This window comes from Contarinia nasturtii, unplaced genomic scaffold (assembly GCF_009176525.2).
Source record: "Contarinia nasturtii isolate CC-2019 unplaced genomic scaffold, AAFC_CNas_1.1 Cnas_scaffold_2740, whole genome shotgun sequence".
NCBI lineage: Eukaryota > Metazoa > Arthropoda > Insecta > Diptera > Cecidomyiidae > Contarinia > Contarinia nasturtii.
Window position 1 is genome coordinate 61,044 of NW_022200057.1, and position 23,991 is coordinate 85,034.

General features: G+C 33.5%; 8 protein-coding genes and 1 long non-coding RNA gene across 12 annotated transcripts; 4 read left to right on the forward strand and 5 right to left on the reverse strand.

Annotated features, from left to right (window-relative positions):
* Nucleotides 1-1,915: 1,915 nt before the first annotated feature.
* On the reverse strand, nucleotides 1,916-3,278 carry LOC116349001 (sugar transporter ERD6-like 4). 2 transcript variants are annotated; one of them, XM_031780251.1, is made up of 6 exons: nucleotides 3,099-3,278; nucleotides 3,006-3,028; nucleotides 2,763-2,854; nucleotides 2,626-2,705; nucleotides 2,410-2,566; nucleotides 1,916-2,345 (listed from the first exon to the last, which is right to left on the reverse strand). In XM_031780251.1, exons 2-6 carry the CDS (start codon nucleotides 3,025-3,027, stop codon nucleotides 2,304-2,306), a joined length of 393 nt encoding a protein of 130 aa, XP_031636111.1. In that variant the 5' UTR covers nucleotide 3,028; nucleotides 3,099-3,278; the 3' UTR covers nucleotides 1,916-2,303. The 2 variants fall into 2 exon arrangements, 1 of the variants encoding a protein (XP_031636111.1); XR_004201871.1 differs by lacking the exon at nucleotides 3,006-3,028.
* A 37-nt stretch (nucleotides 3,279-3,315) lies between these two features.
* LOC116349000 lies at nucleotides 3,316-4,590 on the reverse strand. Its single transcript, XM_031780250.1, has 2 exons — nucleotides 4,510-4,590; nucleotides 3,316-4,445 (listed from the first exon to the last, which is right to left on the reverse strand). Exons 1-2 carry the CDS (start codon nucleotides 4,558-4,560, stop codon nucleotides 3,945-3,947), a joined length of 552 nt encoding a protein of 183 aa, XP_031636110.1. The 5' UTR covers nucleotides 4,561-4,590; the 3' UTR covers nucleotides 3,316-3,944.
* Nucleotides 4,591-6,970: 2,380 nt separating this feature from the next.
* On the forward strand, nucleotides 6,971-8,013 carry LOC116349014. Its single transcript, XM_031780267.1, has 4 exons — nucleotides 6,971-7,264; nucleotides 7,335-7,381; nucleotides 7,459-7,627; nucleotides 7,693-8,013. The coding sequence occupies exons 1-4, from the start codon at nucleotides 7,027-7,029 to the stop codon at nucleotides 7,833-7,835; spliced, it is 597 nt and encodes a 198-aa protein (XP_031636127.1). The 5' UTR covers nucleotides 6,971-7,026; the 3' UTR covers nucleotides 7,836-8,013.
* A 533-nt stretch (nucleotides 8,014-8,546) lies between these two features.
* LOC116349006 lies at nucleotides 8,547-10,780 on the forward strand. Its single transcript, XM_031780256.1, has 4 exons — nucleotides 8,547-9,400; nucleotides 9,462-9,508; nucleotides 9,615-9,777; nucleotides 10,102-10,780. Exons 1-4 carry the CDS (start codon nucleotides 9,169-9,171, stop codon nucleotides 10,272-10,274), a joined length of 615 nt encoding a protein of 204 aa, XP_031636116.1. The 5' UTR covers nucleotides 8,547-9,168; the 3' UTR covers nucleotides 10,275-10,780.
* LOC116349002 lies at nucleotides 10,369-12,282 on the reverse strand. Of its 2 annotated transcripts, none has more exons than XM_031780253.1 (2): nucleotides 12,138-12,282; nucleotides 10,369-12,066 (listed from the first exon to the last, which is right to left on the reverse strand). In XM_031780253.1, the coding sequence occupies exon 2, from the start codon at nucleotides 12,055-12,057 to the stop codon at nucleotides 10,663-10,665; it is 1,395 nt and encodes a 464-aa protein (XP_031636113.1). In that variant the 5' UTR covers nucleotides 12,058-12,066; nucleotides 12,138-12,282; the 3' UTR covers nucleotides 10,369-10,662. The 2 variants fall into 2 exon arrangements, with proteins under 2 accessions (XP_031636113.1, XP_031636112.1); XM_031780252.1 differs by having other exon boundaries at nucleotides 10,369-12,085.
* Nucleotides 12,283-14,345: 2,063 nt separating this feature from the next.
* On the reverse strand, nucleotides 14,346-15,712 carry LOC116349007. Of its 2 annotated transcripts, none has more exons than XR_004201873.1 (4): nucleotides 15,368-15,712; nucleotides 15,188-15,270; nucleotides 14,989-15,108; nucleotides 14,346-14,593 (listed from the first exon to the last, which is right to left on the reverse strand). It is a non-coding gene; the product is annotated as an uncharacterized LOC116349007 (long non-coding RNA). The 2 variants fall into 2 exon arrangements; XR_004201872.1 differs by having other exon boundaries at nucleotides 15,188-15,258; nucleotides 15,368-15,405.
* Nucleotides 15,713-16,163: 451 nt separating this feature from the next.
* LOC116349003 (uncharacterized oxidoreductase TM_0325-like) lies at nucleotides 16,164-17,309 on the forward strand. The gene is made up of 2 exons (XM_031780254.1): nucleotides 16,164-16,301; nucleotides 16,429-17,309. The coding sequence occupies exons 1-2, from the start codon at nucleotides 16,256-16,258 to the stop codon at nucleotides 17,154-17,156; spliced, it is 774 nt and encodes a 257-aa protein (XP_031636114.1). The 5' UTR covers nucleotides 16,164-16,255; the 3' UTR covers nucleotides 17,157-17,309.
* A 1,491-nt stretch (nucleotides 17,310-18,800) lies between these two features.
* LOC116349004 (zinc finger protein 239-like) lies at nucleotides 18,801-20,064 on the reverse strand. The gene has a single exon (XM_031780255.1). It carries the CDS (start codon nucleotides 19,891-19,893, stop codon nucleotides 19,141-19,143), a length of 753 nt encoding a protein of 250 aa, XP_031636115.1. The 5' UTR covers nucleotides 19,894-20,064; the 3' UTR covers nucleotides 18,801-19,140.
* Nucleotides 20,065-21,787: 1,723 nt separating this feature from the next.
* Nucleotides 21,788-22,825, forward strand: LOC116349018. Its single transcript, XM_031780270.1, has 5 exons — nucleotides 21,788-21,862; nucleotides 21,926-22,079; nucleotides 22,161-22,221; nucleotides 22,292-22,408; nucleotides 22,498-22,825. The coding sequence occupies exons 1-5, from the start codon at nucleotides 21,788-21,790 to the stop codon at nucleotides 22,823-22,825; spliced, it is 735 nt and encodes a 244-aa protein (XP_031636130.1).
* Nucleotides 22,826-23,991: the final 1,166 nt, after the last annotated feature.

The window sequence follows — 23,991 nt, forward strand, 5'->3', positions numbered from 1 at the left end:
CACGCTATTGTCTATTGTTTTTGTTAATTCTGCACCTTATCAAACTAAACAATATTTGATCACAAAATGAATCAGATTCAAACGCAAAAATACTGACCGTTGCATTATAAAGAACAAACACTTTAATTCGATCGGAATTTATAGATCTTTTGAAACAAAAACTACATTGATGGTGCTCAGATTTGGAGGTGCTTTTTTCTAAGAAGAGTTATCGTGCTAACAAATTACCTATTGATTTTTTGCGTACACCATTCATTATACCACATCCCCACATTAACATGGCTAAAAAACGGTTGCTTTGTGCCTCTGTATACTCAAACCGCAAAGAATAACGATTTTTAGCGAATTTTGGGGTGATTGCAATACTTTACTGCACACAGTGGGTGTGCGGAAAAGTGAAATTCGAAAAAATCGATACAGTTTTTCTTACATGATTTTTTTTTCTATGGATCATAAATATTCTGAACTATGAACTACATTGCATTTCATTTATTAACATCTAAGAACATATTTTTCAAAGTGCACGTCAAAAATAATCTAATAAATCCGAGAAATACTTTTGCATCTCTTCTTGTGACCACTGGCCAGTGGCTCACCATATCACACATTTGAACATTCTGTCTCAAAGCCTCTGTTATCCAAACCAACTCGATTCCGGTTTCTTTCGACCGTTGTTTCAATGTTCCAATCGGTGATTTTTTTGCAATTGTCCGAAAAATGAAGTTCAATTTCCTCAAGCGTTCGATTCTCCGTCTCCGGTAAAATGAAATAGCTTAAAATCAATCCCAAGAAACTTATTATGCAATAAAATAACGAAGTACCAGCCGATAACGAATGGCTCACTTCCATATCGTAATAAGTTTTTTTCGCAATGAAACCCATAAAATAGAATAAGGCAGCTGCTACACCACTAGCAATTCCTCGTGATCTGTTAAAGAAAGTTCATTGTATTTCGTTTTTGGAAAAGTATTCAAACTTTTATCACTTTGCGCATTTATTTTGCATAAATTAATTCTTTCATGAAACCATTAAATGATGAATCAACTCACTTGAATGGAAACAATTCGGAAAGTAGGACCCATGGTGCTGATTGGCACCAATCAGTGCACAAAACGAGAAGAAACTCCATAAATTGAGTGCAATGAATGGAATATAGGTGAGACCTTTCTTTTGCACGTGATCATTCACCTCGTGTGCTTGATCAAATGAGATTAAACCTCGTGGTAAAATTACGAAACCATAAACAGTGATAATCAGCGTACATACTACAACTCCCGACAACATTGTTAAGTAGAGTTTTCGTTTGCCTAAAAAGCAGTGTGTCCATAATATATAGAAATATCACTAAATAGTGTCGATATCTATACTATATCGGTCCACTATATATGAAAGATATTGCCGCACGGCACCGTATCGCACGATCGAAGCCAGTGTAGACGGAAAAAATCACAAATTGCCATGCGGCAGTAGAAAGAACTGTGTGTATGCGTCAACATGTTTGCCGTCCGCACTCACTTCTATCGTGAGCTACGGTGTCTTGCGGAATATCTTACATATATAGTGGACCAATATAGTATAGATATCGACACTATTTAGTGCTATTTCTATATGTTATGGACACACTGCTAAAAAGAAGACAGCTAAAGTCGATTATTTGATAACTTGGTGCGTCACATGGATTTTTCGCTCAACCGTAAAACAAATCAAACACATATACGTTACATTGGCCACATTATCGAAAACACTCATAATCAACGCCGCCGTGTCTGCCTCAATTGGACTTTGGTACACTGACAAAACTAAGGTTATGATTTTGACAACACCGTGTTGTAAATGCTTACATTCCAACGAATGTTGTGAAGTAGCCAACAATTGTTGTCGTTGTGAATACATATAATATATGCCATTGTACGTATTCACAATGACAACAATTGTTGGCTACTTCACAACATTCGTTGGAATGTAAGCATTTACAACACGGTGTTGTCAAAATCATAACCTTAGTTTTGTCAGTGTATGCTTTGAATATTTGCACCATAAACGGTCTTATTGTTAAAATGCCGGTCATGTGTGACAGGATGAATAAAATTATGATTATTGCAAAGGGCTTAAGTGTGCGACTTCGTTTCAATTCAGCAAAATTATCACATATGGTCGGCGGTGGATGTGGGCATTTTTTATTTTGTTTGATGCATGTATTACACGATTTTGAACGTTCACTATGCCGCTTCAAGTCATCGAATTCTTTGGCCACTGCTTCACTTGACACCCAGCCACGTAGCCAGCGAATTGACTTTTCAGCGTCAGCAGTTCGATTCTAGGAGCCATTGCATTGTTTCGGGAATCTACGGTTAGGAAAACATTGAGATCATTGAAGATTTGGAAATAGACTTTGATGATGACTCTTACAAAACAAAGCGCAATCATCGTCAAAAATGGCAAAAATAAACAAATCAATGACGCTACTCTCCATGCCATCAACGTATTCATTATGAATATGGTGCACATTCCCATTGTATAGCAAATTAAAGTGTATCCAAGAAGTACAGATCTCCTTGATGCTTCGCTAAAAGGGAACAGAAATGTTTAATTTCCAAATAATTTACCAAAAGAAAAAAATCTAACCAAATCTCTCCTAAATAGATTAAAATCGGAGCTTCCATCAAACCAATCGAAAAACCTTGCAATCCCATCCCGACAAATACCTGAAAGTACTGAAAATGAAGACCAACTGGAAATTGAGTTTTCAAAAGAAACTTTACATGCCAAACCAGTTTTGAACGATACATCAAGAACCAACCGATTGCAGATGGAATATTCACGAGTATCATCGCTCTTTTTCGACCAAGTGGGTCTAATTTTCATCCAAAAAGTAAAAAAATTAAAAGATTAATTTTACCAACATTTTTGCCAAATTATCTTTCACAATAACAATTTCGTTATAAAAACTGAAGTGCTTGTGCACTTTCTTTGTACCAAAGACAATTCTTATTTTCAACGTTTACCTGTTATTGCTGCAGATAACATGCTTTTGAAGAATAAGCAATTAATATTTTTAAATCTGATTGACGTAAACAATTTAATTTAATAAAAAATACCTTCCAAGTGGCTGCACAAGAAATCCTATGCTTCCTGAAAAGTGAACATGACTAATTGAATGCTTCGGAACCGATGTGGTTTCGAATCGACACCTTTATTCATATCATTCAAGTGATAATTCATTTTCATTTGAAGAAAATGAAAATAAAAAAAAATCAATTTTTCGTGGTCGAAATTTGCGAAATTCTTCGAATTCGTGAAACAAAAAGAAAAGTATTTGAAATCAATGCCACTTTATTCAAACAAGTAAAATTCAAAATTTTCTGTAAAGCAAAATTTTCAATTAATTACTATTTTAGTTCGCTTTCGATAGAATCGTCAAACTGCCTCTTTGCCATTTCAATAGCGACTGATCTGAAAAGTATGACCGCGATTTAGTTTAGAAACAGTTTTTGCACGAGTAAGGCTTTGATGTGCCAAGAACATGACTTCTGAATGCCAAGTACATCAAAATAAACAAAGAATTTATTTATTTTTGAGTTTCCATCAACGACGATGTTATCGTTGACTACACGTCTGATGTGTGTGAGTGTGTGTGTGTATATCATGAGACACATGCATGGAAATGACTGAGTGCAATGAAACAAACATACATGAAAAAGTTTACAATGTTACAGATGTGTCTACTACAAGAGATAAAAAATTAAGAACCATAATCAAATGAATGAACTTATTGAGAACATTGACTAAAATACATCATTTTTTACTTTTTTGTTTAAAAAAAAAATCTTAATCAGAACGACATTTATTTTTTTTAAATTATTTCCCTAATAGATGAATAGATATTTTTTTTTTAATTTGACGCTTAATGCCAATTAGTTTTTGGTTTATTCTAACGTTTCATGTTACGGAGTCCAATCTAAAGCGTGTGCATTTGCTTGAGTCTTAAACTGCTCAATTGGACATGTCGAATTATCAATAGTTCGTATGTTTGCCATCGATAAATCAGCCCTTATAGATTTCACATTTTGGAAATTCTTTACAAGGCTGACCAAACTTAATTTTAGAAATAATGTCGATCCTGCTATTCCCAAATATTGAACCTGAAGACGTTTGCGCCAACGCGTTATCATCGTATTATAGACTGAAACCTTGCCACCTTTCTTCGCTTTTTCGAAATATACTTTGGTAGCTGTATCAAAGCTACCGCAGCACGCAACGTAATTGGCACCCACTTCCAGTACATACTTAATATGAGGGACGATGCCAACGTCGAATTGGTTTTTAATTTCGGAAAAACCGTTGCCAAATTTTATGCAATCTTCTAATTGTTCGATGCTCCGCAAGTCACTTTCGAATCCAGGTGAAAAATCAACACATATATTTTCGCCACACACACAATGAATCTATTTTTTTATAAGGAAGAAACAAGTGAGATTTTAAACGATAGCTTATAGAAAATTTACTCACGCTATACGCGAAAATAGCAAACAAAACTGATGCTTTTATTTGTCGTTTCATTGTGCTTCAGAACAATGAATTTGCGAATTCACAAAAGCTGGTGTGAATTTATAGAGTAAAAACTTGAGACGCATTTCATGAACTTGATAATGGAATGCAAATAACTCAATTATTTTTCTTCGAAACATTTTTTTTCATACACAAATATTTGACAAGTTTAAAGTTGAATGATCCCACAGAATTGAAAACTGAGCTGGCTATGTACTCAAAATTACGCGACCAGTACAAAGAAAAAAGATTTTTCGGGGGAAATCAAAAGCAAATAGATAGCCATTGGCCAAGTATCTATGGTCTTCGATACAGTTGTGAAAAAGTTCATAATGCGTATTGGATCTAGGTTAATCATGTATCTAACCAGTGTAAATGATATTTACGTACGTTGAAAAATTCAATTTTGGAATGATAAATTGAATGTTTCATTTTATAAATAATTTTGAACAGAAGTACCGATGATCATGAAGAAATGTCGTGTTCAGAAACAGGTAAATTAAACAAGCCATTAAAAATTGACGTAAATGATTATATTGGAATGCGTTACATTTAATAAAATCGACTTAAAGATAAGAACATTATTTGCTTATTGTCTGCAAAAGATATAATCGAAATTATAATTACATACCGAATGTTTTGTATGTTACTTTTCTTGGTGCATTTGAAAATTTTAAGCAAATAATCATAGTAACGAAAATCATTTGATGTGGTGACAATCTTTTAACACTTGGTGAAGGTTCACACTCATGTTGAGTGATAAATGAATTGATTTTACTGAGGTTCACACTCATCATTTACACACATGCGCGCTGGGGGGGTTCAGTTTGATCCCCCTCTGAGAATTTTTTCTCAGATTTGCCATATAAATGTATAAACAATAATACTGATTTTGAAGTCAAACTTTCAAAATATCGGCTCGCTTTGCCAACACTTGTTTCTCTCATACAAAATTGTTATTTTAATTTTTCCATGTAAATACCCCCTCGAGACCAAAGTCAATTTGACTCCCCTCCCCCTGGTTGATTAAATTATATAGCAATCAATTTTTTCGGTTTTCTAGAACTTTTGTAAACATACCATAACGAGCTCATTCGTTCTTTCTTATTCAGTTGAGTTGAATATTTGCTGTTGCTCAATAGTTTAACCATCCTTAAATCACAACAATGATGCTTTAAAAAATATTACAGAACGTAGTAGGCGCACCATCGTATCCTGTTTACAATGAAGGAATATATCCCGGTTTCAGCGAGAGTATCAAATTGCCTGCTTATATGCAGGAAAAAGTGGTACTCAGATGGTTAAGTGATCTTTCGGAGCTTTTAACCTTGGAAAACTGTAATGTATGAATAGTTCCTACGCTTGCTGCTTTTACTTTTCCGCACACACCTAGTGCGTAAGGTAAAGTATTGGAATCGGTCGAAAAATTAACACCCATCAAAAATGTGTTTTCTGGGTGTTTTTGGGGCCAGGGAACATAAATCTAGCGTTGCCCGGACGCAATTTTTGTTAACATGATAACTTTCAAACAAGAAAAGTAATTGAAAATCTGACTTTACAGGATGATTGGGGGTGCCGAGGAATAGAAACCATTAGATTTTGAGCGACTTTGGTTGATAGAGTGAAGTTTCATGTCTGGTGTGATGCCCATGGGAAAAATTCAATTTTTCTTCCAAAAGTCGTATTTAATGTATACTTAAACACTCAAAAATATGTATTGGTTTTTTTTTGCATACAACTAACTAAGTATGTGTAGAGAAAAACCGTTAATAAAAGAATCGTAAGGGACTAAATTTGTGTCTGTATTTCACACGAATTCTGCTAAAGAAGTCCTGTTATTCACGGTTTTTGTGTATTTTCTGTAATGAATTGAATAATTTCTTTTCAAAATATCCACTTTTTGATCTTTTCTATGTTCTCGTGTATTTTGTCCGACGTTTAAGTATAGTGAAATGAAATAAATTAATTAAGAACAAACTTCCAAATCACTTCATTTCATTTGATTGTATTGAAATTGAATGTATTGAAATATTGTCAATATTTTCCTGACTGGGTCATTCTTATCGCTTGTTATTTCCTCAATTTAAAATTTATTTATAAGCATTGGTGAATCAATTAAACCAAACGACATGAGTTTAGTCGGTTGTATCATCTTTTATTTAATATAAAATTTGTTTCTTGAGTGAATTTGAAGCGATTAAAATTGATATTAAAAAAATGCTCAACGCACAAATGCAGCTCAAAACAAATGCAGTGCTGAAACGAAACATACATCCGTTTTCATCTTATCTGATCGGCGATAAGCTTATCTTATCATAATTGGGCAATATTTTTTGCAATTTACGCGTACCATATCGAATTATTTTGGTGTAAGAACAACAAATGTTTATTCCCTTTTAACAAAGACAGTCTGTATGGTTGTTGATCGAATCAACAACTGTGATGCCCTTGATGGAGAGAGAAAAATTGTAAAAAGAAATGTCGGTTGTAAATAAATGCTGTGGTCTTGATCTCAGAAATACCCGACTTTGGCGATCGATTGGATTTTCAATTGGATGCATTGCATTCACAGGATGTGGTTGGCTTGCTTATGAAGTATCCTTTCCACCAGACAACTTGGACACCTATAAATTGGTGAAATTCACAAATTTAATTTTTCACACATTATTTATCACACACAGAAACGCCAAAGACTATATTGTTAAGTGTTTATGCGGTAAGTGTTTTTCTCGTTTTATTTAAAACGACTGATTTAATCGAGAATATAAAGGAATATATTTATATAGGAATCAATTTAATGGCGTCAATCAGCTGGCTCTTTGGAATTAGTAGCGTAAGTTTTTTCTTACTGGTCTTTTGCGCTTTGTGCTTCTTCTTCAGAAGATTTTTTTTTTCTTTTTCAATTTACAGAAAAAACTGCGGTTAACCAAAGTGGCACTGAATTGGTTCGCATGTATTTTAATTTTTTTCGCTTGTTATCTGATAACCGGAATATTTAACTGGATAAGTACAAAATCAGAGCAATCAACTGATGCGGTTGAACTCATTTTCGATATTCTTCTTCATATTTTAGCCATTGGTTTGTTACATTTTGTCCAGATTCTAGATCTGCCATCAATTTAAAGATTTTTTTATGTTTTACAGTATTGGGTCTGGGATTTTATATAACCGCTGCGATATGTAACATTTCTTTGAAAGAATGTTTAAATGAGGAACGTCTTACAAGGAAATGGCCGGCGGTTTGTCAAACATTTTCGGCGAAAAATGGCTACGATTCGGATATTTGAACCGAATGATTGGAATTTTGGACGAAATCGTTTGAAAGTGTATTATTAATTAATATTTGTGAAATAAATTCTCGAAATTCTGATACGTTCAAGCTCGGTTGGGGGGCACAAAATAATTATTAGAAACAATTACAGTATTTTGATCGACTGGCACTGGTTACATGTTATGTTATATGAATATAAGACGTTAAATCTTCACCTAGAAGATCATTTTATTTAATAATAAATTATTTAACTCAATCAATTTTAAACGTTTATTAATTAAAACAACCCGCGAATTATTTGGAAAAAAAATTGCAAACTTCTTATCTATTGAGGGTGTAATTGAGAGTGAATGGGCTTTTGTTTCGAAATTGAACACCTGGTCATCGCATTTGTTCAAAATGTCATCAACTGATAATAATACTAAATGCTATTTTAATAAATTCATTCTGTCATGCAACATGTTATTTGTCACTGTACTCGAACTAGTGACATGATTTCACTTTTCACTGCTGAAAGCGATTTGAATTTCTATTGCTCTTGAAAATACAAAAGCAGACAGATAAGATAAGACTCCCAGTTCGTACTTTAACATACAAAATTGATCAATGGGAATCGTTGCTATCATGTATGCCACTAGTGTCGAGTAAGTTGTTGAAAGAAGCACAGTTTTTTGTTCATTTGTAGAAAAACCGCAAAAGACACTTTTTTCAATATTTCAATTTTTTTTAAACAAAAATTAAACGAAAAAGTCAGTGGAAATATTTCAATTTGATTACTGAAATATTTGAGTTTAATTCAAAAAATGTATTTTTAATACAAGTTTTTGAGGAAAACATGTGATTAAAACGTGAAACGATCGGCTTACTTAGAATTTATCTTTGAATTCAAAAAATGGCCACACTTGAGAGAGATAAAAATTCAAACAAAAAGTGCAAGTTATAAAGTCTGTACGTAAACTTTAAAACTTTGGTAAAGCAAACACTCGATTTCGTGAATGTGTTTCGAATGTTGATAAACCGTTTGTTATCTGTGGTGCGATAGAGATAGAGAAATAACAAATTCACGCAACTGTATTTGAGCCGATTCCGCCACTCCAAAAATTTCGTTGTCAAAAATGTCATTTAGCCGCTCAAGCACTAGTCTCTCAACTTTTTTGAATCAAGTTTGCTTAAATCGTGTCAATGATTTATATTTCGGACATACGAAAATGTAATGTTTAATTAAGAAATATTCAGAAAACGTCGAGTAAAAATAACTGTGCACTGTATTTAAGGCTGTACACCATGTTTAAAAGTTTTAAAAATAACATTCAAAATTGCAAGCAAAATTGAGTAGGTCCGCTCAAGATATGGATATGGTTCGAACGTTTTGTTGTTGTGACACAAAAAACACAAGATTTTGGAAGGCGGCCGGAATCGCAATTGGTTGGATATCACTGTTGGCAAGCACATGGCTTATTTATGAAGTACTACTTGAACCAGCATCTCAATCAACAATCGTTTCGATCATCTACATCATTCTTGTGATTTTTTTGAATGTAAACCAACACATTTGCAAATATGTGACGATTTTTTTGTGTGGTGAGTTTGAACGGTTGAGTTTTTTTGGGACATATTTCTATTGAAAGTATTTTATTTACAGTTATCAATTGGTTGACGTGCGCAATGTGGCTATGTGGAATAACTAGAGTATGTACACGGGAAAGTCGTATCAATTAATTGGCTTCTTTTACTCTGTTCGATTTGTGAAAGGTCACCGTGATTAAAAAAATATGCATTTTCTTCTCATCAACAGAATGTTAAGGAGTGTCTATTATGGTGTCTATTATGGTGGGGTGTGGAGGTGGGCTTTTTTCTCGTTTCATTTTGCATAATTATACTTTTCTTTGGCCTTTACGAAACACTATTCACATTTTCAACATGGGAATGGGAGCATATTTGTTTGACCATTTCAACAGGTTGGTATATTTGAATATCTAAATAGAAACGCAGCCGTTTTAAACGGCATTTGCGCCAAAATAAGCAAATTTTGGAAGAGAAGAGATGATAAAGTTTCCATACTCTGCTGTATTTAGTAGTTTTGAGCTACTGTCGTATAATTAAATTGCAAACTAACCAATAGTATTCAACAAATACCAAAATGTCTCAAATATCATAAAGCAGAGGTATCATTTCTGCTTATTTTGTCGCAAATAGTGTTTTGACGTGAGCTCAGAAATTGTTCACAGCTCTGTATATGAATCGAAAAAATCGATAAATTACTAAATTTCTTTCAATTTCAGTTCTTTTTGTTTCATTTTACATCATCGCTCTTATATGCTTTAAATCAATTAAGAATGCAACGGAGTACAATTCAATTGGTAGCTCTCTAATGATGACCGCTTCGTACACACCGACATCCGAAGAACCTGAGGATGACAACGAAAGCCAAGATGAAGAGATAAAAGACGTTTAGACTTTTTTGTCTCGCAATGCAGATTGAAATGGTCCAATACTTAAACTCGTTTTAGAAGTTTTTTTCAACATGTACAAATAATTTTGCCATTAAATTACTTGAAACTGATATGAATTTATATTTATTATGAGTATTACGCATTCCATTGTCAAACTATTCAAATTATACGCTTATATTCGACATGTCTGACATAAAGAGATTATATTTTAAGATAAAATTACAATAATATTCTAGCAAGAGCCTTTGACCTTTGAATAATTTTAAACTATTATGAATGTTTACAGAAAAAATCATTGTTATCCATAAATAAAACGCCGTTGGCTTATCGTTAAAAATGACCACGTATCTCGTATGGTGAACTCTATCTCGGTGAATGCGGGTGAATGAATCATAATTTCAAAAACAATGTGTTCCAATCATGTAGCATGATCCGTTTAAGTTCGATCAAACCATGACTAGTTTCGTCCGTTGTCCATTTGGTAGCGAGAAAAATGTCTTCACTAACAAAAATTGTAACTGTGTCTGCTCCCGATAATTGTTTCCTCTCTCCATTAAGTGCTATTAGATTGAGTGCACCTTGTTGAAAATAATTCTTTGCATTAAAGTGTGCACTGAATCGTCCTTTTTCTTTGAGCGTTCGAATTTGGATCTCTTTTAATTTTACCGATTTTCGAATGATCGACACAACATCCTCAATAGTTGTATCCCAAAAGACGACTTTTTCCAAACTTAATAAGTTCTTTGCCGATTCATCCATGTTTAAATTGCCGGAAAAGGTGTGCAATTCTTTTAAATCATACAAACGAGACAGTACACAGCCTGGTTCCCCTTTTACATGCAACGTTTCAAGTGCATTAAGGTATCGAATTCGATCGATAAACGGTTGACTCAACATGTCTCCACATCGCAAGTGCAGTCGCTTGAAATGGCCCCTGGTATGGAATGTATTTAGTAAACTATAAATCGAAATGGTAATTGTATTTCTCGGATGTGTTACATGAACGATCAAGTCATTCCATTTAACGCCTGTTTCTAAGATGACCATTTTATTCTCCCACAAGAGATCCGCGTCGATTTCAAAACTCCAAATGTTCGGATTCATCTCGAACAGTACTTCGAGCTCACTTCGTTTGATATTCTTGCATTTTATCAATTGTAAATGTTCCAACGTGCTGAAATTTCGAAGCATCCAGTCGTTTCCATATTTTAGTTCAACATTTGACAACTTTAAACGCTTTAATTTATAACAATATTTTATGAAACCATCATAAAATTGAACGTGAACGTGACAATCGATCAATTCAACGGTTTCAATTCGGCCCAAAATATGCTTGATGCGTTTGATTTTAACATCAGTTAGATCGACATCGACAAAACAAAGCTCGATCAATGACTCAACGCAGTTGAATTCAACATATCGAAATTGGCTCAATCTTCCCGTTGGGATCGTAATTTTTTCCATATATTTCGAAAATGCATTCAATTTATAACCAAAAATGGTGCCACGAAATCTATGGCGATAAACAACGATTCCGTCGTCAATACAAACAGCGCTTGGCGAAAAATTTTGCAAAAAATATGCACCACAGATTATATTGAATCGTTTACATGTACCGGCCAATGCATTTAGCTCCTTCAATGTTAACCAATCGAATAATTTGTACAAACACTTGACGTTTAGTGCGAAAATCGCCGATGAATACATTTCATTTTTGAGAGAATCATAAACAGATTTTGTTCTATTGCTATCAACATTGCGAGTTTTTTTACGAAGAAAATTCATTGAGATTGGCTGGAATTGAAAAAATGATCTAATTTTTTGAATGGCGAGAAAATCGAAGGAGATACAATAAAAAAACTTACTTTTTAAAAAAGAATAAAACATATCCCTTGGTCGAGATTTATCTTAAAATAAAAGCACTTTATTCTTAAACTGCTCCAGTTTCAGTCAAGTGTGCTACTGACTCTAAATGATTCAAGCAAACAGCTGTTTCGTATAACATTTCGATGATCTCACTGAAATGTTTCAAAGAAATGATACAAACCAACTGATTAGATTTAACCTCATCTTATGACTTTTCATTTAAAATACTTTACAATAAAAAAATGCATTTCTCATCTACTAGGCTACATGACTGCAGTATTTATTACGTTGAAAAAAAAAATCTCAGAAAATAATGCGTATACACATTTAGTTTTTATTTCATTTGAGATATTCTTATCATTTTTTTTTTTGCGTTGAGTTTATTCAATTGCATAGTGTGCATGATTACAAAAGTTCATACAGATACTAAAGTACTAGGGGGCAGACACGTGTGGAATAGGATTAGACTTTTAGTGTAATTATTCGAGAAATTGCAATGAAATAGCAACGTCTGTGGATAGATTCGCGTGGAATAGCAAAAATTGTTTCACTTCAAATCCATTTGACATTTCTTTTGACGTCTATTGATGGATTAGTGGAATAGTGCGGAATAGCCGAATTAGCATTTTTGACGGAGATAATGCATGATTCGGAATTTATTCTTTGGTGTCTCTCCCCTAGCGAAAGTACGAATAAAATATATTTAAATTATTATCAACTTTGTTATTGTAGTATTTGAATGCCAAAAATATATAAATCATTTTACTTTAGACTTCTTTGCCAATCAGCTCATAAGGTCCTTCTTACTAAACTCTTGATAGCGGTTATCTTTGTTCAACCATGGAACTTGTACCATGGCAAATGTATGACTAATTTTGAAACATTGCGAAAAAATTGGTTTTACAGACAGCGACATCAGATATATGATGACATGCACTGACACAAATTAATATATGTTTACTACCGATGTGTTTGGCATGTTTTCTCCTTCATGAGTCCATGCCGGTCGATCCAACTTTTGACCAAATTTTTTTGTATTTCCATGATGGAAATTCCATCCAAATACGCTGAATATTGGCTGTTCAATCTGTTATTCCATCGGCATAACCGAAATACAATCCAAAAGAAACAGTGAAAATCATTTTTGATTCAAGTTCAATGAGATTTTATGCAGACACCGGCATGAACCGATGTCGAATGTCGATAAATGAAAAAAATGTTTACCTTATATAGAAAATATCACTACATAAAACATAAGAATTAAAATCAACATTTTGCCTGGAGAAGTCGCGCTGCGTTTTTACTCACCAATCAAGTGTAGCGTTCATTGTTCGTCGCAAACGGAGCGCCAGTTAATACTATTAATTTAATAGTCCATTGCGAATAATGTTACACGACAATTTTCTTATCACCAAAAAGCTCGAATTTTTGATAAGAAACGGCAGATCGCCAAAATGCTCCATCGAAATGAAAGAACTTTTAACATTGCTTTTAGAAGTTTTTTTCCCAACATGTATGGGTACACCGAATCAAAACCGACCAAAAACCAATTTTTCTAGGTCAATGTTTCATGACGTATGCTCATGCTACGTCAAAATACGAATTCCATTTATTATCATTTAAAAGGTGTTTCGCGTGGCCGGTGACGTCCACGTTTCGCGTTGTTGTGAACAAGTGTGGTAAACAAAGGAATTTTTTTGATCAATTCAAGGTATTTCTACGATAAGATTTTTCCTGCGTTTTACCATTTCATGCATCAACTGAACATTACTGTCAAACACTTGTGATTTGTATTGTACGATTTTTATTGTGCATCATAAATCTTGTATTAATTTCCAATTGACAATTGGCGACTCCCAAGAACTGAATGAAAAGAACTTTTGGATTGCGTTTCATTTTTTTTTGTATTTTTTGGCTATTTGATTTGAACTCATGAGCAAAATCTTCAAGCATTATAAAAAATAAGCAATAATTAGATTAAAAGAGTTCAACAAAGAATAATCTCGACAGTTCGAGAAATTTGACTTTATCAAGTGGAAATTTATTTTTAAAACCGAAACAACAACGCTGTATTGCCAAATAAATTGATTCAATTTAAAAACGCAAATGATTAGCCGGTTTACACAATAACAAACCAAAAGAAAGTAAACACAAAAACAACTCTATAACACGTGTCAAATTTTGTCTGGCATCGTATCATCAAATACAACAATACAATTGAGATTTATTTGTATGTCAATGAGTTGTTTTACACGCCAGTTTATTTATTGCGTTGAATCAATGCGCCATTCACCAAATAAAGGCACAACAACTTTCATCGTTACTACTTCAAAACGACGCGATTGCATATCTATAGCGGTTCCACCATCAAAATCGTTGGTTTTCGATATTGGCGCCATACACCTTCCGTTTTGGCAAAATAATTACAAATTTTCCATGTCAAAATCATTCGTCACTGAAATTTATGAAAGAGAATAAAAATAAAATGAATTGCTAACGAAATGTTTTGATCATTGCAATCAATGTAATGGCATTTGTTTGAAATTGCTTTTTTTATAGCGTTAAAATGACGAAGCAAAATGATTTCTGCACTTCTAATATGCGGAAAAATACTAAAATTACCCGTATTTGAATAAGAAACTTCCTTTTTTAATTATTTTATGAACGTTGAAGGTGTCAATATTATTTTAATCTTAATCGTTCAAGGAAAATAGAATTATTTTTTTAATGACGGAAAAAGACTGTTCTCGAAGTTTGTTTTGATGATATTTGATTTTTGGACTTTTTATTATTTCAAGTAGGTTTCCAACATTAAAAACACTTATCGTCTTAATAACACACTGAACGAACCTCTTTTTTTTTGTGGTGTTTGTCGTCCGCATTCATATGTGATAAACCCCTCATGTGAATATTTTGAATACTATTCAACTAATTCTCGGCGGTGCGGCACCACGAATCAAGCCACAATGTCTAAATTGGTCGAATAAGGAAAATTTGTACTTTTTCGTACAAAAATGTCACTCAATTAACTATTATCAATTTCACTTACGATCGGTTGACCATTTCATTTTCACAAGGGAATGAATGGAAAAAAATGGGGAAAGTTCTTTAAATCAGAACCTATAGCTATAGCTAGATCAGATAAAAATCTTTTGAATGATGTAAACAACGATTGAGATAAGGAAAATTTGTTTTGCCACTTTATGGTATGACGACAAAAAGTACTCACTGCGAGTTTTTAGTACTTCGCTTTTAATGCTTTGTTTGACTTTTTTTAGACGTTTAACTGTGTGCGTGATGTGCCTAATTGTTATGAACCAACACGCACCGGATTTTGGCACATTCTAAACAAAGTTTTTCTTCTAGAAATTTCATGATTTTATTTATCAATTTCACTTTTATGGTGCTTGAATCAGTGTTATCAGTGTTAATACTATTATTTTTTTTTTTTGTTCCAACTTCCCACAATGAAATATATTCAAAGTTGATCGCCTATTTTGTGTGCTCCTTATGATTTCCACACACTTTTTGTAACTGTAACAATAATAAACAATACCTCACATGTAATCAGTGCATGTTAGACATCCCGCTAATGATTTTATTTCACGCCAGACAGTCTGATTAATATTAAAAAATATACCGTCTGCCAAATAATAGTACAGTAGCACGCATCAGTTATTCGTAATCATTATTTACAACATAATCATTCGCCGATTTTGTTGTTGTTGTCTATGGCTTGAATTTAAACGAAAAAATACGACACGTATTTTCTATATTTTCCATTTCTTTCCATACGTAGTTGATAAATGACACATGCGTTTGTTATTAACACGTCGTTTGTTATTATGATGATAAGAATTTTGGTGTAGGAAATGTACATGAAACAATCATGTACAAATTAAACTAACATCATAAAAAAATTTCGAGAGCATTTCTTCCACAACAATACACATCAATGCGTTATCATGTGATAAGACAAAAAAAGACTTAAAATTCGACTATATAAGGGTAGAATCTGGCGCAGTTATTTAGAACAAAAGTTGACATTGTTTTGAAAGCATTCATTGAACAATTCAATACATTTGGAAATTTATACCCGAAAGAAGTAAACGCGAAAATGAGTTTCAAAGGCAAAGTTGTGTTGGTAACCGGCGCTAGTTCCGGTGAGTATATTTATTTGGCAATTACTTTGAAGCTAATCGCTTTTTTTTCGTACACAAAGTGAAGAAGTTATATTAATAATTCAATCAATTTAAACTTTGTTTGTTTATTTTCGTTTTGTATAATTAGGAATTGGTGCTGATGTTGCGCATCATTTTGCAACAAAGCTCGGTGCAAAAGTGGCGATTGTTGGTCGCAATGAGAACCGTTTGAATAATGCGGCCGAAGAGATTAAAAAATGCGGTGGATCAACTCCGTTGGTGATCACTGCCGATGTTACAAAAGACGCTGCACGCATTATCGATGAAACAATCGATGAATTCGGCAGATTGGATGTATTGATCAATAACGCTGGTTATGGTGATACCACACCAATTCTAGACGCTGACATTGAAATTTTCGATCGTTTGATGGATACAAATGTCCGCAGTGTCATCAATTTAACGAAATTGGCCACGCCATACCTTGAAAAAACCAACGGAAACGTGATCAATGTATCTTCCATGGCCGGCATTATTCCATACAAGGAACACTTTTATTCAATATCAAAAGCAGCATTAAATCAATTCACCAAAGTGATGGCCAATGAACTTGGACCCAGAGGCATTCGTATAAATGCAATTAATCCGGGTTTCATTAAAACTGGAGCATTCGATGCGGCTGGCTGGACGGAAGAACAAAAACAAAAACTATTCGATAAAATTGGAAAGAAAAATCCACTTGGACGAATTGGCGAAGTAACTGATACAACGAAATTGATGGCATTTTTGGCTAGTGATGAGGCCGCATTCATTACTGGTTGCCTTTATGTCGTGGACGGTGGCGGAATGGCTGCAAACAATTTCAATCAGGATTAAGTTAGTTATTTTTGTTTTGACTTTACTATAGATTTAGTAACCATTACTCTGTTAATTTAGTTGTTTTTTTTAAAGCATGAAGTAGCAATCAATCAAAGTCATTGTTTTTTATAGGAAACTCGAAATAAATTTATATTGTAATTTAAACGTGAATTTTTTGTGTTTTATCTAAAGATATCTCTCATCTATTCAAAATTCTCTTTTCTTACTCGGCTGTGGAATTGATTGCAATGAAAACACTATTCTTGCAAACCCTTATATAGCCGAATTTTAAACTAGATTTTTCTTTTATCAAACGATAACGCATGTGTATTGTTGTGGAAAAATTGATCTCGAAATTTTTTATGACGTTCAGTTGTGAACGTGATTGTTTCATGTAGGTTTGCTACACTTAAATGCTTATCATCATCATAACAAACGACGTGAATATCAATTACGACTATCAATTACGTATGGAAAGAATGGAAAATATAGAAAAAAACGTGTTGTAGTTTTTTTGTTAAATCAAGCCTTTGACAACAAAAAATTGGTGAATGAATTCGTTGCAGACAACGATTATGAAGATAGGGTCATTTTATATGTACAATTGTACAGCGTATATGCAACTGATATGATTCGACTGTTTGTTTTTTTTTTTGCACAACTGAGACAATGTGGCGTTGAACCGTGAATTTGTTTGTGAATGCCATTTTTTACGACTCTTTCATTTATTTTTTCGTTTAGTAGGCCAGTTCAAATACACAACACGAACATTTATATTTATCAAGTAGATTTAATCGCGAAATATCTTCCACCTAGCATATCAAAGATCGTGACTGCCATTTAAAACACAAAAATACATCAAATACGAAAACATTTTGATGAAAAATTCTTAGACATGATAAAATGCTACAATCTATTAAATCGCTCTTGAACATTGTTAATTGAATAACGTTGAATTTAAATTTAAATGGAAACTTTTCCAATACTTTTGCGAGTTGGTTGCTCGAAGAGCCTATGTTTTCTATGATTTTTAAAACGGGAGTTTTGAATTTGAATTTACGAAAATGTAATCCTTTACAATTGAGTGGAGTTCACTTACAAAGGAATATACGATATAATTATTGAACCATTTGGAATTGTGGAAAAAACTCCAAATATCGCTAAAAAATAATGCTCAAGAACCGAAGATATAATTGAAGTAGCTATCATTTTATTTTTGTTCATATTAAAAGAAACTTCAAGTAAAATTTTGATTGGTATGGTCAGTGTACCATCTTTATTTACCTTCACGAGTCATATCTAATTAAAAATCTATTAAAAATAATTTAATTTTAGTAAATTGCCTCGCAATTAGAATGATAGGCAAACCGACCTTCAAGTCGGTTCCAGTTCCAGTTCCTGGGCGATTTTACTGTTTGGTTTTGATTATATTTTGGATGAACCGTGGTAAGAGTGAAATGCACCTGTAGAAATTGGCCAAAATTCTTTGTGCAAGAAAAACGTATTGAACCTTAAGTAACTACTATTAATTTTTCAGAAATATTTTTCTTCGATAAATAGATGATTGTGATTTCAAAAGGATCACATAATATTACGCATGTTTGGGGTATAACCATTAGAAATTCAAAATACATGCGAGTTAATTGCTAAATAATTGTTGTTTATTACGATAAATGGTTTCTGATTTGATAAAAATGAAAAACACTCAATGATGTGTACAAATAAAAAATGTTGCTTAAAGATGTTTCAACGGAATTTGAGAACCAGGCGGCCAAATCCACTTTCAAACTTACATATAGGCTCCAGCCTATTGTAAACAATGGTATTGAGTGACATGTAAATATTTTCTCGCTGAACGCCTGGTTCTTTAAAAAAAATTATGATGAAAAAATTGAATTAAAATGTAAATGAATATGAATATTAAATGAAATGTGAGTTTGGAAATTTAATTCATTTTCTGTCATTTGCTTAGTCGTTGAATCAGTGAAATAGTCAATTTAGTTTAAGATTTCTTCAAGTGGGTACGGCTTTTCATGTGTCTTGTTAAGTTTGATTTTGCTGCAAATCCAATTCGACACAACTTACACTGAAACGGCTTTTCACCCGAATGCGTTCGAATGTGAATTTCCAAATCAGCTTTCTTCGATTGAAAGAACTTCCGGCAACGATGGCATTCATAGCAGCGTCGATAACAGTATTTCTCGTGTGCTTTGCATTGTGATTGCTTCGAAAATCCATGGCGACAAATCGAACATTTGAATGGCAACTTTTTCGTGTGAAATTTCATGTGAACATTAAGATTGTGTTTCAGGTTGAATTCTTTCAAACATTGTTGGCATTTGTATGGTTTGACGCCAGTATGTACCCGCATATGTCGAATCAAATTATTCTTCTCTGATCCAAATGATTGCTGACACAAATGGCATGCGTAGCGAATAGCCTTGCAACCAGTTTCATGCTCAATCTTTCCATCTTTGATGTTGAATCCTTCTAAACAGACATCGCAGTGAAACAGAAACTCTTCAACGTGCACTTTCTGATGGGAACAGAGATTTTGTTTGCTAGTGAAACGTTTTGGACAGTAATCGCATCCAAATGGCTTTTCGCCAGTGTGTTTTAGTAAATGTCGGTTCAAGTCTGACTTGTATTCGGAGCTATATTCGCAGACATCACATTTATGTTTCTTCGATTTACTTCTTTGATTGACAACAGCATTTCGTCGCTTTGTGTCATTCACACTGTCAACAATTTCCATCGATGTTCAGTTGTTTTCATCTTGTGGTCGCTGCATCTGACTATGTTCGACATTATCATGATCTTCTACTGAATCGGCGCTCTTCTTTTGATTTTCTTCTTTCTTTCCATCGATTTCTGTCTTCACTTCCGTCTTCACCTTATCCGTATTCAAGTGCGTAAAATCGTATTCGCCACACTACCGGAATTTCAAGCAACACGTCACCAGGTTCTTCTTTCACAACAAATTCTTGTTTGATTTCGGCTGGTTCAATGCAACACTGGTTTCTACTTTCACCAATTAGCATTTCCATAGTCTCCAATTTGGATGCAAGATTGTGACGGACTCTGTCTATTGTAGTAGCTCGCCTAGAAAGTAATTAATAGAAAATAATAATTGTCAGAATCTCTTTTTCAGCTCCGAATTTCGTTCTAGATTTCGTTAAGTATGTGGTAGCCATATATTTGACTAGAAAATAGTCCTTTTCTTGTGTTTGATTTCTATTTAATTGGATGGTACGCAGCTTGCAACAACAACAACAACACAGTCCGTATATCAATGAGTCATCAAAAACTACTTACTTCTTTTTGTTTCGCAGTTTATTCACCACAAATGTATGATTCCAATCGATGTTCACTCATTTAACGAAATTGTGACTTATTTCTCGAGAAAATGGTTGGAAATTCAATAAAATACTTTAAAAAAAATCGAAATTCCAATTGCGTCTTTATGGAATGTAAATGGTGTAAAAATGGCGTGATCAGCTTTGGCTATGGAGAAATACGTCCTTTAGTCTTCACAGCCACTGACATAAAGAACGAGCATTCACAGCCATGATGAATACGAGGTTATAAAGTGAGCCACTTGCATTTGTGTGAGTGTAGCATGGAGCGGCGATTGTGCTTACATTTCAAACATCTCTTGAAAGATGTCTCTAGCTGCAAATGGAAACATAAGACATTTTATTAACTCCAAACACATTTTAATTTCAGTCGATCCACATGTAATATTATTTTTTAATCGCACGAAAACCGCAAACAAATTTTAAGTGGTTTTTTTCGTATGGCACAATTTAACATAAATAATGGTTGAGATTGTTACAATTCCGAAGTTGACATGATTTTCATAATTTAATGCACAAATTTATCTGAGTCTCATGGGTCTATTTATCAAACAGAAAACAAACATTAGAAAAATAGCAAAACAGGAATTGTGATATTGTGATTGGAAAGATCTTGAACAAACAAAATTTGGAAACATAAACGTTTTAGCTTGTACGAGTACAATATCTTAATTATAGAATAAAAAATTTACAATTAAAATGTATCTTTTCGTAATTTATCATCTGTTATATTCAATCGAAAAACATAATTGCCTAAAGCTTCGACAACAGTATTTATGAGCAAAACGTGCACAGATAAGACATAAAAATAAAAAATATTCGAGAAAATCTTCATTTGCTGTCTTTCGTAATTCGCATCTTTTACACAATATTCACACAAATCGATAGACATTTTTTATTCTCAGGGAACGTAGTAATATGTGCTGAAAAGTTCGTTTTAATAGAGTAATTATAGCTGTCACTTTCACTCTGGCAGTACGCGCACACAATAGAATTTGCACATTGAGAATACAAGCATAGTGTGTGTCGTGAGTACAAATTCTACTGTGTGCGTGCACTGCCAGAGTGAAAATGATAGCTGCGAGAGTAATGCCGTTTACCATCAGTTGATTATTTCACAGCTGGTGTCACAACATTTCAATTCGACTGTTCGTAGCAATTATTAGTCTGAGATATTTCGTCTGATAAGATGCAAAGTTGTTTAGTAGTAAACTAAATTGAATTTGTGCTTCAACCGCATGGCAAAGTAAAAAATTGAGTTAAGCAGCTTTGAAAAGAAAAAAAATCACAAAAATGCATCAAGCAAATGGGGCCAAGGAAGGAACGAATTCTGGAGACAAATCCACTTTTCGAAGAATTTTCGCTCAGGTAGGTATTACTAGAATTTACTAATTCAATTTAAACGAAACTAAATAAACTAAACATTCGTAGGTTCTTGCGGTGACCGTTAAAAATTTGCTCATTCTTGATCTGGGATTTTGCTATGCATTTGCGATCATTGCAATTCCAGCGCTAACTGGTATTCACAATAAGTACAATCAAAATGAGACGCTATTAATAACAGTGGCCGAGGCTTCATGGATTGGTTGGTTTTGTATAGCGAATCAAACTTTGTTCAACAGAAAATACAAATAAAGATCATGCAATTTCGTCCAATTTTTTCCAGGAAGTTTAATGCACGTACTTCCGCCGATTGGATGTTTATTTTCAGCACTGATAACAGGCATGTGAAATTGACGTTTATGCATGTTATAAAGTAATTACAATGACAATTATAAACATATTTCATTCGAATAGATCCACTTGGACGCAAGAGATCAATGATTCTTGTGAATATTCCACTCGCAATTGGATGGTTTATGTTATATCGCGCCAGCAATGTTTGGGAAGTATATGTTGGAATTGCAATGCAAGGTAATTAAAATGGTTTTAAAAAAAATGTTGTTTTAACGGCAAAAGGCAGCTTTTTGCACCAGAAAATTCATGAAAATCATTTATTTCAGATCTCGGGGAGTCGCTAGCGGTATTGCAGCGGCTACAAATTATGTTTTTGGATTTGTCACCAAAAAAACCTATCACAACTTGGAGAACACGCTTTCAATGCAGGGCACAACGATGCTTTATTGTATGATAAGTGGCTTTGGGCTGGTTTTAACCTATTTCATTTTGCCCGAAACAGAGAATCGATCATTGGAAGAAATTGAATTACATTTTGCCGATAATTCGAAAAGTATTACTGATCGCAAAATTCCAAAATTGAATAGTGAAGCTGTTAAAGTGAATGATGATGGCAAAGAGTCGGAAAGACATTTCTCCAATGGGCGAGAGTAACTCAATTTTATACATGAACATAACGTGTGTAATTTCAAAATTATTTGGAAAAATAAATTAATTTACAAAGATTTGTATGGTTTTTACTGTACTGTTTTAAACAATGACTGTCAATTAGAACATTATTGAATCTGAGAACAACAACGGCATTTGTTCTAAATAGATATCGAAAAATCTTGATAAGAATTTATTCCATTTCGAGACTTAATTGAATATTTGTGTAGCTGGAAATGATTTAATGAATGTCACCTCCTATTCTCGCTTACAGACATTCACACATGTGCAAGAGGTGATATTCTCAGCCACATTCCATTCAGTAAAGCATTTTCATGCTTTGAAAATAATAACAAAATTTATTCAACTAAAATTGCAGCGATATAAGTGCACGAATAATAAAGATAAGTTCCAGATCTGCCTGTAAAATCGCAAACAAAAAGCAATTACTTTAGAGCGCTTTAGATCAATTTTCATCAACAGAAACATATTAAATAAAAAAAAATATCGCATCAAGTCCAAGGTTCAAAGTTAAACTTTGAAACAAAGTACTTTTTTTTTTCAAATATTATCCAAAACAAATACAGACTACAAAAAATCAAAATGCACGAATTGCTTCCATTTCAATCTACAGATAAATCAGTTATAAATATGCAATTGTACATTCTCAGGTTAATTCGTGATAATTTGTCTACTAAACGATTTCATTTGTTTCAAACTGTATGACTTCGCTTGAGAATTGAGATTCACCTGTAAATTCCAGTGTGAAATGGAAGGGAAAATAAATGGTCGATTTGATGTTGAGTATGTGCATTTGTGTGTAATAACATTTGATTTAAATAATTCAAGCGTGTCAAAGCACTTTTTCTACATAACATTTACAATGCTGACTATTCCGAAACAAAACACAGTGTCGTGTGCCGACGACAACCAATAACAACAAACATAGCAGCTATGGCAACAGATGTGCACAATGCAAAAAAGTACGTGCGAATGTACGACAAAAACAAACGATGAGAGAACGAAACAAAACACAGTCTCACAATACACACATAACATAAACAGTTGGGCGCACGCGGCTCGGACACAATTGAAAGAGTTTGCATTAGCAAAAACATGTTCCATTTCAATTACTCTTAGTAAAATTTTTGGCACATGTATTTTTTTTTTTC

What these genes read in the sequence shown, in the direction of transcription:
- LOC116349001 (XM_031780251.1), bottom strand. Translation starts at nt 3,027, where the DNA reads ATGTTATCTGCAGCAATAACAG. An exon ending in ATCTATTTAGGAGAGATTTG is followed by an intron (nt 2,567 to 2,625) that starts GTTAGATTTTTT and finishes GTTCCCTTTTAG; the next exon opens with CGAAGCATCAAGGAGATCTG. An exon ending in CGATGATTGCGCTTTGTTTT is followed by an intron (nt 2,346 to 2,409) that starts GTAAGAGTCATC and finishes TCCTAACCGTAG; the next exon opens with ATTCCCGAAACAATGCAATG.
- LOC116349000 (XM_031780250.1), bottom strand. Translation starts at nt 4,560, where the DNA reads ATGAAACGACAAATAAAAGCATCAGTTTTGTTTGCTATTTTCGCGTAT. An exon ending in TTGCTATTTTCGCGTATAGC is followed by an intron (nt 4,446 to 4,509) that starts GTGAGTAAATTT and finishes ATAAAAAAATAG; the next exon opens with ATTCATTGTGTGTGTGGCGA.
- LOC116349014 (XM_031780267.1), top strand. Translation starts at nt 7,027, where the DNA reads ATGTCGGTTGTAAATAAATGCTGTGGTCTTGATCTCAGAAATACCCGA. An exon ending in TATTGTTAAGTGTTTATGCG is followed by an intron (nt 7,265 to 7,334) that starts GTAAGTGTTTTT and finishes ATATTTATATAG; the next exon opens with GAATCAATTTAATGGCGTCA. An exon ending in GGCTCTTTGGAATTAGTAGC is followed by an intron (nt 7,382 to 7,458) that starts GTAAGTTTTTTC and finishes TTCAATTTACAG; the next exon opens with AAAAAACTGCGGTTAACCAA.
- LOC116349006 (XM_031780256.1), top strand. Translation starts at nt 9,169, where the DNA reads ATGGATATGGTTCGAACGTTTTGTTGTTGTGACACAAAAAACACAAGA. An exon ending in GGCTATGTGGAATAACTAGA is followed by an intron (nt 9,509 to 9,614) that starts GTATGTACACGG and finishes TCTCATCAACAG; the next exon opens with AATGTTAAGGAGTGTCTATT. An exon ending in TTGTTTGACCATTTCAACAG is followed by an intron (nt 9,778 to 10,101) that starts GTTGGTATATTT and finishes TTTCAATTTCAG; the next exon opens with TTCTTTTTGTTTCATTTTAC.
- LOC116349002 (XM_031780253.1), bottom strand. Translation starts at nt 12,057, where the DNA reads ATGAATTTTCTTCGTAAAAAAACTCGCAATGTTGATAGCAATAGAACA.
- LOC116349003 (XM_031780254.1), top strand. Translation starts at nt 16,256, where the DNA reads ATGAGTTTCAAAGGCAAAGTTGTGTTGGTAACCGGCGCTAGTTCCG. An exon ending in GGTAACCGGCGCTAGTTCCG is followed by an intron (nt 16,302 to 16,428) that starts GTGAGTATATTT and finishes TTGTATAATTAG; the next exon opens with GAATTGGTGCTGATGTTGCG.
- LOC116349004 (XM_031780255.1), bottom strand. Translation starts at nt 19,893, where the DNA reads ATGGAAATTGTTGACAGTGTGAATGACACAAAGCGACGAAATGCTGTT.
- LOC116349018 (XM_031780270.1), top strand. Translation starts at nt 21,788, where the DNA reads ATGCATCAAGCAAATGGGGCCAAGGAAGGAACGAATTCTGGAGACAAA. An exon ending in GGCCGAGGCTTCATGGATTG is followed by an intron (nt 22,080 to 22,160) that starts GTTGGTTTTGTA and finishes AATTTTTTCCAG; the next exon opens with GAAGTTTAATGCACGTACTT. An exon ending in TGTTGGAATTGCAATGCAAG is followed by an intron (nt 22,409 to 22,497) that starts GTAATTAAAATG and finishes CATTTATTTCAG; the next exon opens with ATCTCGGGGAGTCGCTAGCG.